The 11,008-nt window shown below is 45.6% G+C and overlaps 3 protein-coding genes across 4 annotated transcripts in view; 1 reads left to right on the top strand and 2 right to left on the bottom strand.

Annotated features, from left to right (window-relative positions):
- Positions 1 to 1,540, bottom strand: part of mcm9 (minichromosome maintenance 9 homologous recombination repair factor) — a 9,553-nt gene extending 8,013 nt beyond the window's left edge. The window contains exons 1-2 of the mRNA XM_008296198.1: positions 961 to 1,540; positions 279 to 473 (exon numbers count right to left, since the gene is read on the bottom strand). Of these exons, the coding sequence (XP_008294420.1) occupies positions 279 to 473; positions 961 to 1,125 (360 nt within the window). The 5' untranslated portion in view covers positions 1,126 to 1,540. The remainder of the gene's footprint in view (positions 1 to 278; positions 474 to 960) is intronic.
- Positions 1,541 to 2,646: 1,106 nt separating this feature from the next.
- Positions 2,647 to 6,202, bottom strand: LOC103367979 (gap junction Cx32.2 protein-like). The gene is made up of 2 exons (XM_008296190.1): positions 6,174 to 6,202; positions 2,647 to 4,244 (listed from the first exon to the last, which is right to left on the bottom strand). The coding sequence occupies exon 2, from the start codon at positions 4,235 to 4,237 to the stop codon at positions 3,473 to 3,475; it is 765 nt and encodes a 254-aa protein (XP_008294412.1). The 5' UTR covers positions 4,238 to 4,244; positions 6,174 to 6,202; the 3' UTR covers positions 2,647 to 3,472.
- On the top strand, positions 4,156 to 10,406 carry LOC103367980 (gap junction Cx32.2 protein-like). 2 transcript variants are annotated; one of them, XM_008296191.1, is made up of 3 exons: positions 4,156 to 4,186; positions 8,342 to 8,371; positions 9,273 to 10,406. In XM_008296191.1, exon 3 carries the CDS (start codon positions 9,347 to 9,349, stop codon positions 10,172 to 10,174), a length of 828 nt encoding a protein of 275 aa, XP_008294413.1. In that variant the 5' UTR covers positions 4,156 to 4,186; positions 8,342 to 8,371; positions 9,273 to 9,346; the 3' UTR covers positions 10,175 to 10,406. The 2 variants fall into 2 exon arrangements, with proteins under 2 accessions (XP_008294413.1, XP_008294414.1); XM_008296192.1 differs by having other exon boundaries at positions 4,172 to 4,219.
- The last annotated feature ends 602 nt before the right edge of the window (positions 10,407 to 11,008 follow it).

Raw genomic sequence — 11,008 nt, 5'->3', positions numbered from 1 at the left:
TTATATTTCATCTATATCATTTAATTCCACACGTCTCGTTTAAAATTCTCCAAAAACAAAGCGTTTGCAGCAGATTCTGTAAAACCAGAACCTTCCTGTCCTCCTGGTTCTGATTCTGTCGGACTCAGCTGTGAGCAAAGGTCTTCAGGTGAACTCAGGTGTTTCCACAGAGCAGAGAGGAGACGAAGATGGAAACTAATTTAAAACTAACACCTGTGAACACCTGTGATAAGCTCAGAGTTGAACCCAGAAGCCTCCTGACATCTTAAACAACAAACAGAACCATTGCTGCCTCTGAACATCTGGACTTCAGCTGGATTCTGACCTGTGATTCTGGCGTGAAGAGTTCGTCTCATTCGCTGATCTTTGCGTTTGGGAGAAGAATCATCTGAAAGCTCCGTGGCTCTTTTGTGAAGGACTTTATCAAATATGGCCAGAACGTCTTCAGGGTAGGCGTTGAAATAATCTCCAAGCTTTGAACACAGACAGCACAGAGCACAGACACATCATTAGAATAACATAATGAAGGAGGAAGACGAGCACGAGGAACAGAAACCAGCTCTGATCCGTCAGCAGATGTCACCACCGGACTGTGGGAGAAGGTCAGCATCACTGACCACGGATGTGTCTCCTGGTTTAAACGTGTATCTGAGCTGCTTTACACAACGTGACCGATGTTGACACTAAATATTCTGATTGTTTCCTTCCTGACTCGGCTGCAGCAGCTCAGCTCCCTTCAGTCTGGACTAGATCGTTGTTCTTCTGGTGATAAAACACATGCAGCTCTACAGCCGTCCATGTTTGTGACTGGTCATCTGTGTGAGCGGCTCAGAGCAGCTCCACAGCCCTGGTGGACCTCCTGAGTGCTAACTGTGGTTGTTTGGTTCAGTGAATCCAGACAACAGAACCGGATCCAGGCTCGGTTAAACCTGCTTCATGGTGCACGTGTAGGGCCGCTACCTCCATGTTGGTTTCGAACAGCGTCATGGCGTTGACCACCACAGGACGGTGGGCGTCCTCATCAGAGCCTGCAGACAGCTGGAGCAGGTCGCCATGGTGATGCTCTGTCAGGTAGGACTCAAACACTCGGCCAATCAGAGCCTCCTGCTCCGGACCAATCAGCATCGTGAAGCTCCGTCCGACTGGTACGTGAAGATTCTGTAGAAACACGTCTGACAGAATGTTTACATCTCTACACTTTGTGATTAATCAGTTAATTAGTGATCAGTGTTCTGAGGCGCCTTGTCGTCACTTCACAGGAGCTGCAGCGATCAATGGATCAGCTGGTCATGATGACAGTCATTCAGACAGTCATTGATCGGTTCCAACAGTTTGAAGTACAAACAGTGGAAACTCTGGTTTCAGCTCCTTCAGTGAATGTGTTCTGGTTCCTTTCCTCTCTGACGGTAAACTGAACATCTCTGGACCACGTTTAGACAATCAGCTGATCAATAATCTGCATCTCCAATCAGCTGATCAGTAATCTGCATCTCCAATCAGCTGATCAATAACCTGCATCTCCAATCAACTGATCAATAATCTGCATATCCAATCAGCTGATCAATAACCTGCATCTCCAATCAGCTGATCAATAATCTGCATATCCAATCAGCTGATCAATAATCTGCATCTCCAATCAGCTGATCAATAATCTGCATCTCCAATCAGCTGATCAATAATCTGCATCTCCGGCATAAACTCTGATCACTGATGTTGTCTCATAGTTTAATGTCATTTAACTGCTTCGTGTTGTTCTGATCAGAGTTATCGATCAGCTTCTGTTGTTCTGATCAGAGTTATCGATCAGCTGTAAAAGCAGAAACTCTTTAAACTAACGGCAGCTTTCTTCACAAACACTTCAATCAGGCGTTTAAAGCTGTTGTCAGGTGGTTCCGGTACCAGGTTCTCTTACCGTCTGGGAGAACCACAGAACCCGTTCGAACCGCAGACACAGCTCCTCAGTCCTCCGGTTCCGTCTTTCCCGGGCCTTTCGACCGCTTCCTGGTTCTTCTTCTTCTGCAGCTTTATTGGTGGTAAAACAGCGACCCGCCGCGGTAGCGCCGCCTGCTGGTTCCAACCGGAACACACGGACCGAACCGCCGCTATTGGGCAAATGATTAGATTGGTTGAGTTGTAAAAACGTGTGTATGATGTCACAAAGTGGGCGTGGCGTCGGACTGTTCTGACGTTTAATTTGTCAGCTTCTCTAAAGCCTTAAACACGTTTCCACTGTCTGGTTCTTCAGGGTTTATTCAGGATTTTGCTCCCTGCTGAGCTGAAGCTGCTTCAGTTATAAAAACCAGAAGAGCCGCCAGCGAACATCCACCTGCAGCTCATCACCTGTTCAGGTGCTCAGTGTGACTGCTGCAGTCATACCAGCGGTGGTTCTGTGTATCTCAGCAGTGGAGGAGAACCCACATCTCCTGTGTGTAAAAGTCATCTCTATGACTTCTACAGACTCGGCCGGTTCTGGTCGGTTCTCTCCTGACTGTGAAATGCTTACGGCAGTATCTGATGACGTGGACAAACTGAACTCACACTTCCTTATTTTCAGGAGTTTCAACATGACAGCTGACGTGTTGCTGTTTAAATCTTCTTTGCTGTGGGTGGAAGTGAAGCCACAGTTTCTTTATGAGGCTCAGAGGGTTCATCTCAGAGTTTTATTCCATTAACAGTCAGACATTATCCACAAATGAAACGGATGCAGGCAGAACATTCACATGGACACACTGTGAGCAGTCTGAAGCTAAACAAGTGGAGGATTGAACAGGTTTAAAGCAGCTAACTGTTATTTGTAAAGAGGGAAACCTGAGCAGCTTCACACCGTTTTCACACTTTATGCATCCTGCTGATGATGTCCAATGAACACTGGGAGTCACTGTGAGAACTGGTTCAGGCTGAACCAACTGACAGGGAACGTTCCCACAACGTTGGCCAACGTTACAGACAAGTTGTAGTTATGTTGTGAAGTTTTACTGTAATGTTTAAAACACATCAGCAAAGGTGGAACAGTTTTGGGGATGTTGTTGTGAGCCCAGATTAGAAAACGTTCCTTTAACGTTGCCACAATGCTCCACAATGTTACATGATAACAAAGGAAAGACAATTAGATGAAACATTCAGGAAACATTCTGAGAACATCAGGGTGTGGTGGTCTAACAATGATGTCACCAAGAAAACATTCTCCTACTCCTACCTCAATTCTTACTTTTGACTTTTGGACTTAAAATAACCTAAAATGTTACCAAAGCAGAACCAGGCGGAACCACAGGTGTTCTCCGACAGGCTCCGCCCTCCTGCTGCACCTGATTGGACGAACACGTGACCTGCGTTCTGTCTGCTCCTGGAATCAAACTGGACTGATGGGGGGGGCGCTGAGGACACAGTGAGACTCCCAGAATGCATTGCAGGGCTGCTCACATAGACGGTGAAAGGGAAGCGCTGCATGATGGATCCTGGCAGGAGGAAACCTTCAGCAGGCTGGGACGGCCTCAGACGGACTGAGGCTCTTCAGACTGTAGATCTCTGGAGGAGGACAGCCGCTGCTCCTCCTCTTCCTCTCCTGCGTCTTGGACACTATCAGGTGGAACATCTCCACCACGTTGAGGACCACAGAGAGCACAGCCATGGAGAGCATAAAGACGATGAAGATGGTTTTTTCAGTGGGTCGGGTGATGAAGCAGTCCACTGGAGTGCGACAGGGGTACTCGGAACATGAGATCTTATTGGGCATGAAGATGAAGCCATACAGGAAGTACTGGCCCACGATGAAGGCCACTTCGAACAGAACCTTGGACACCAGCTGGATTATGTAGCTGAGCAGGAGGATGCCCTTCAGCTGCACTTTGCCGCGTTCGTCCGAATACTTTGGAGTTATGATCATGCCATTCTTCCCTCGTTTCTGCTCCAGGCGTCTCCTCAGCTTGTTCTCTCTGCGGATCACCAGCAGAACGTGGCCCAGATAGACCAGCGTCGGTGTGGACACAACCAGGATCTGAAGCACCCAGAACCGAGTGTGAGACAGAGGGAAGGACTGATCGTAGCACATGTTTTTACAGCCGGGAGTCTTGGTGTTACAGTACATGTTGGACTGTTCGTCTCCCCAAATCGTATCCACACCAGCAGCCAGGATGAAGATCCTGAAGAGAAACAAAACGCTCATCCAGACCTTCCCAACCACCGTGGAGTGGGACTGGACCTTATCGAGCAGATCCGACAGGAAGGACCACTCCCCCATGATGGACCTCCAGGAGAGACCACAACCAACAATCAGTACACAACAGAAAGCAACACTTTGGGTGGTTACAGGTTGCTGCTGCTCGTTATCACAACTCTTTTAATAAACATGAGATTTCTTGTGATGTGTGTTGAATCATCATCAGTTTTGTGTTGTTCCATTGGTTTATGAACACTTAGAGGAACACGATGATGAGCCCTGAACCTCTGCTGGATCCATCCAGCCTGTTCTGTCTGACTGACCACGTTTTATGGTTCATTGAGTTTTATTTCTGGAGATATTGAACCCTGAAAATTAATTCACAGGTGATTTTTGAGGGTGAAAATATAGATATTTACAGGACTCAAAACATGAAATTCTCAAAATTCAGATAAAAGCAGAACTTTGTTTTGAGTCCCAAATAACAAAAAAGTAATCTCTGAACAGAAGCCGAGATGTTGGAGGACAACTGCTTTGAAAGAGAACCTAAAGAAACAGACGACAGCTCAGGGTCACATTTATCACGTCCACATCAGAGCAGAACCAGAGTGGAACCGGGTTCCAGATGAGGTTCCAGTGGTTAGAACCTCATCAGGCAGTGGTAGTGGAACCTTCTTATTTAAACCTCTGCTCTTCTCTGTGCTGCTCAAGTGTCCTGCTAAAATCTGAAGAGCTCTGAGAACTTTAGAACAAAGAGTCTGGATTTACAAACATCCCCAAACTGCAGATTTCCAGCAGTTTGTCCAGGACTGAGCGTCCAGTAAGTTCAGCCTCAGAGCAGAGAGTTAGACTGAAAGAGTCTCCAGGAAGCCAAAGTTTGGTCCAGGATGTGCAGAGACTCTGTTGGAGTCAAAGAGCTGCAGCTACAATCAGGGAGGAAGAAGCCTTCATGAGAAGAAATATGTTCATCAGCGATGTTTTGGTGCTTCGACTTCTCAGGAACACAGAGACTGGAAACAGGAGCTGCAACCAATCAGCACGAGTATAAACTATGATGTAAACTATGATGTAAACTATGATGTAAACTATAATATAAACTACAATATAAACTATAGTATCAACTATAATAAACTATAGTATAAACTATAGCATAAACTATAATAGATGCTATGATAGAAGCTATGGAACGCACCAATCCCAGAGCAGCATTTCAGATAATGCAGCTTAAAAAACACACCTGTTGACATAGAAGCAGCATCCTCAGGTGTGAAAGCTTCAAGAGTCAAAACTGTTCATAAAACCTGAAAGTTTTTCATTAGAGCTGCTTTTCTGTTACATTCAGAGTTAAAGAGGGAAGTTATAAATCTGTTCACTCCGTCACAGATGACAGAAAATAAAGTTAAAGTTGTCTTAAAAAACAAGGAAAAGAAACGCTGACATTGAGGAATTCTTCTGGTTAAGTTTGGAACAATTTGTCAGCAGACGTTCCTGAGAAATCCTAAAACACTGGAAACATCTTGATGTTTTTACTGAACTAATCTTTTCGTGAAGACAATAATCAGCTGTCAGAAGCAAAGTTGAGGAATTATGTCAACAACAACTAACTCAAAGGTCACATTACTCCCATTGCATTTATTATGATTTTGAAAATCAGTCATGAAAATAATGCTGAACTGTCTACATGTGGCCCTGAATGGTGCATTATAAACAGCATGAGAGTGATTTTACGCTCACACACTCTGCTGACAAACACACTAAGTACAAATCAGTCAGTTTTGTTAATACAGTGAAACCTCAGCAGCTCTCAGTGAGTCTGGATGCTGCTGCAGCGTTTGTTCATGTTTCTTAATTTGCATTTATTGTCTACAGAGTCATGTCGATTAGAAAGTCTGAAATAGTAAACCACATTTATCCATCTGGAGACATTTATTCATGTGAAAACATTTGATATTCAAACAGATCAATAAATTCTGTTTTCACAGATGAGAAGCTGGTGCTGTCAGTGTTGGGTTCCTACCTCAGTGAAGCAGCCTCGTTCAGTCGCTCCTGCACTCACTGGGCTCTCACTTCCCTCTTATAAGTCCGGATGATTGCCAAACCTTCACATTCTGACCCTCCCACAGAACGGCTCGACGTGACTCCCAGTGTGGTCAAATGACGGCTGCAGGAGGCTCCGAGTTACTCACCAGGACCGGATCAGACCAGCGGTCAGTCGGTCAAAGGGCCCAGATCTGTGTTCTGGTCGGCTGGTTTAAATGAAACTTTGTTTGGGGAACCAGCACAGTTCTGTCCTGATAAAACACGACCTTAACTCTCTTTTCAGGAACCTTAACTCGTCATCTCCTGATCTGATGTCAGAAGACAGAGACCCTGTTCAACAAGCAGCTGCAGCCTCTGAAACATCTCCTGAAGCTGCTCCAACGGTCACCTGAAGCTCCAACAAAAAGATGACGGAACAGCAGAAATAAACATGTTTACTGGAACTGAAGTCGTTCTGGTCTCTGCAGCTACTTTCCTTGTTGACAGAACGTCTACAGAACGTTCAGACTGGATGAGAGCTTAAAGCTCTGCTGAACTGATGGCGAAGCCACTTTGGTCATAGTTGGCTTTAAACTGGTTTAGACTGGTTTTGGATTTAGTTTTCGACCTCTGTTGGACTACTTTGGTCTGGTTTTGAAACAACTTCTCCCAGTGAATTGCTGATTGATCTGATTGACACTAAGATTCAGTATTTCAGGGTTTGGTATTAGAATTATTATCTTCATGAAGCTCATGTCCTGATGTCTGGGACATCCATCCATCATCTCTACACCTTCATCTTCACCAGGGTCATGGGGGGCGGAGCCTATCCCAGCTGACTCAGGGTGAAGGCAGGTTCACCTGGACAGGTAACCAGTCTATCACAGGGCTACACTTAGAGACAGACAACCAAGCACACTCACATTCACACCTACGGACAATTTACAATCACCAATTAACCTCAGCATGTTTCTGGACTGTGGGAGGAAGCCGGAGAACCCGGAGAGAACCCACGCTGCACGGGGAGAACATGGAGACTCCACGCAGGAAGATCCCGGGTGTCCTCACCGGGACGCCAACCGGCGACCTTCTAGCTGTGAGGCCACGGTGCTAACCACTGATCCACCGTGCAGGCTTTAATACAAACACCCTGCAGAGATGAAAACAACCTGCTGCTACATAAAACATTCATTGTTATGTCATCAATGAGTCATTAGAGCCACAATCAATCAATCAATCAATCAATCAATCAATCAATCAGTCAATCAATCACAGCTTCTTTAGTGTGAGTAGTTTCTGGTTTCTTTCCTCTCTGACAGTAAACTGAAGATCTTTGGACTAAACAAGACGTTTGAGGAACTCTGATCCACTGTTTTTAACATTTTAGAGACTAAACAGCTGATTGATTGATTGATTGATTGATTGATTGATTGATTGATTGATTGATTGATTGATTGATTGATTGATTGATTGATTGATTGGCTGGCCACATTAACACTTTCCGAGTCCGTGTTTCCTCCAGCTAGGAGTTCCAGGAGGGTTCCTCTGGCTGCTGTTTGTTCCTCCTCAGGACGAGGAAGTTCTGTGGAGGTTCTAGATGAAAGCCGGTTCTACAGGATGATGCTGTGGAAGTACAGCAGGTAGTTTATTCAGCAGGTACAGATCAGCGCTGGTTCACAGCAGACTCTCCTCATGCTCCTAGATCTGTACCATACATATACTAATGACCCTCTAACAGACACAATCAGGAGAACGTGTGGTTTTTATCTGAAGGTGTTCCGTCTAGAACGCCGTCTGTCCATGACAACAGTCTGATGTGTTTTGCCAGAACTGCTGATGGTTTGTTCTTCCTTGAAACCGAACAACATGTTGCAACTTCACGCCGCCCTTCAGACGGACTCAGATGAAAATGCTTCTTGTAAACAGGGTGTGTCGGTGAAAACTCACCGTCGGGTCTAATGGCACAAAAATGAGTTGAAGTGGGAGATAACGGGAGTAAAATACGGTGATAAACTCACTTAGACGCCTTTTACAGAAACTGATGAAACTCATCGAACCATCACGAGTTTGAAAGGAGAAGCTGTGATCAGCAGATTTCATGAACGGAGTGAGTCAGCGACCAAACCCTCGACAGTATTTAAGAGCAGAGTGACGTCCGGTTCTTCTGTTGGACTCATGGAGCAGAACCCCTGACAGGCGAGTACATTTCACCTTCTGCCATCTTCACACATGCTGAACAGGTGGATCCGTTTACCTGCCTGGTACCACCTCAGCTCGTCTTCTGTGTTGTTGATCTGTAGTAACTCTACAACGAGGCTCCGCTCTGTCTGTAAATATCAGACTCATAAAACCACAGCTTGAAACAAAAACCCACGATTTCTCCTGTTATCTCACCAAGTCCCATCAGGGCAGCTGCTGGTTGTAGGTTTGATGTCTGACGGTGTAAAAAGAAGACGTGAATGAAGCGTTATTGAAGGGTTTGGGTTAGAGGATGCAGAGCAGCAGTGATCCGTCTGTTCGGAGCAGCTGAGGGTCTTGGTTTGGGGCTTCAGGTTTCACTCCAGTACCATGCTGAGGTACTTTTACTGGAGTATTTCTGTGTTGTGCTACTTTCTCCTCCTCCTCCACAACGTCTGTCTGACAGAATATGGATTACAGAACAAGCTTAAAATACAACACAGAGGTTCAACCAGCGGGTTCATCTGAGGGTTTTTTTACATTCTTCAATTAGTTTTTTAAATATATTTTGGATTTTTTTGGGTTTTGATCTTTGATGTTTAAACAGTTTTTGACAATCTGGGGTCATTTTACAACATTTCAACGTTTCAAATTCTGTTTGTATTTTTATAACTGTTAGACTTTTATTGAACCTTTCTAACAGATTTTGTGTTGATATTTCTGAAGAATGTCTTGATGTTGATTTATCTCAGATTTATTTATGTTTCATATAAAATGAGCTTAAAGCGGATTCTGCTGCATCAAATGGCAACATTCATGTTTAACATTAACAAGCCCCCTTTTAAATAAACTGATCAACATAAATATATATACTGATTTTTGAGACATACCTCTGATGTGTTTCATTATTTCCCTCCAGTCCTTGTCCAGGCCTCTGCAGACCCTGAACACCAGAACCAGCAGAATCTCAGCTCTGTCTCCGCATGTTCAGACATGGGCGACTGGTCCTACCTGTCCTCGCTGCTCGACAAGGTCCAGTCCCACTCCACGGTGGTGGGGAAGATCTGGATGAGCGTCCTGTTCCTCTTCAGGATCTTCGTCCTCGGTGCTGCTGCAGATAAAGTTTGGGGAGACGAGCTGTCCGAGTTCTCCTGCGACTCTCTGGAACCAGGATGCGAACACGCCTGCTACAACTGGAAGTTCCCCATCTCCTACGTTCACTACTGGGTGCTGCAGATCACCTTCGTGTCCACGCCCACCCTGGTCTACCTGGGCCACGCCATGCACGTCATCCACAAAGAGAAGAGGCTGAAGCAGCAGGACGGAGAAAAGAAAAGCCGCTACACCGACGACAGAGGGAAGGTGAAGATTAAAGGCATCCTGTTCTGCACATACATGATCCAGCTGCTCTTCAAGATCCTGCTGGAGGTGGGCTTCAGCGTCGGCCAGTTCTACATCTTCGGTTCGGTGTTCATGGAGTCCTTCTTCCACTGCGCCATATCGCCGCCCTGCGCCCGGTTCTCCGGTGCGCTGTGTTACATCTCCAGACCCACGGAAAAGACCGTCTTCATCATTTTCATGCTGGTAGTTTCAGGGATCTCTGTGCTGCTCAACATCATCGAGATTCTCTACCTGCTGTGCAACAGGAGGAGAAACAACCAGAAGAAGCTGTTCGCTCAGCAGCAGCTTCTCACGTCACAGTACCAACCGTCCAATCAGGGCTGGCCGAGCAGCAGGTACGGAGGCTTCCACCTGCCGCCGCCACCGGCCGGAGGAGTGACTGAACTCAGCGACTCCATCAGTAAAGAAAAGTTCACCTGACACACCTGTCTGCACATGAAAACACACCTGATACACGAATGTCGGATGTTTGGGTTTTTTTTGCTTCAGTCCTGTTAAATATTCAACACTTTTCCACCTGGTGGATGTGAAACGTTCTTACCTGAACTGTTGATGTTCTGTTGCTCAGAATAATAAAGTTTTCAAACATCCTCACAGTCCAGGAAGAAGCTGTTCTGTGACTGTGCTGCAATAAACGCTGAACTCAAACACATCTTTTCCTGGTACTGAGTCATTGAACATGACAAACTGTGGCTTTGGTGAAAGATGTCCGTGTTCTGAGTCGCTCTGAAACGAGCTGATTAATGACCAGAATCCAGGTGATTAATGAGCAGAAAGCAGTGGAAGCTGGTGGTAAAGAATGAGCAGGTTGAGATAGAAGACTGTAACAGGAGGTGGAAAGGAGAAAATAAACAGTATTATGGGCTGTTTTCCAGCTCATGTTGCCTGTTATGAACCCAGAAAGGTTTGAAATGCACAGCAAGTGTAAATGTTGGACATTTGAGTAAACAGCATTAGTGAGCATCACCTGTATGTAGAATACTTCAGATACTGTTGAGCTGATTTGTACGATGCTGGAGAGAGTTTAGAGCTTATTGAGGATTCTGAATCCATAAATAAAAACTGTTGTTTAAGCCACAAAAAGGCCAGAGCTGGACTCCCACTGGGGTCAGTTTTAGATTTCTAACATCAACCTTTTGGTGCTCAACATGTCTGACAGGTGAGTCTGACGTGGACCAGGTCATGTCCAGGCTGCTCCCCCTAAACAGTCTTCTGCCATCAGCTGGAAAACTCTTTCCTGCCTCCAGTGACTGG

Source organism: Stegastes partitus, unplaced genomic scaffold (genome assembly GCF_000690725.1).
Source record: "Stegastes partitus isolate 25-593 unplaced genomic scaffold, Stegastes_partitus-1.0.2 Scaffold1109, whole genome shotgun sequence".
Classification (NCBI taxonomy): domain Eukaryota; kingdom Metazoa; phylum Chordata; class Actinopteri; family Pomacentridae; genus Stegastes; species Stegastes partitus.
The sequence above is the reverse complement of the archived record's forward strand: the minus strand, read 5'-3'. Positions and strand labels throughout refer to the sequence as shown.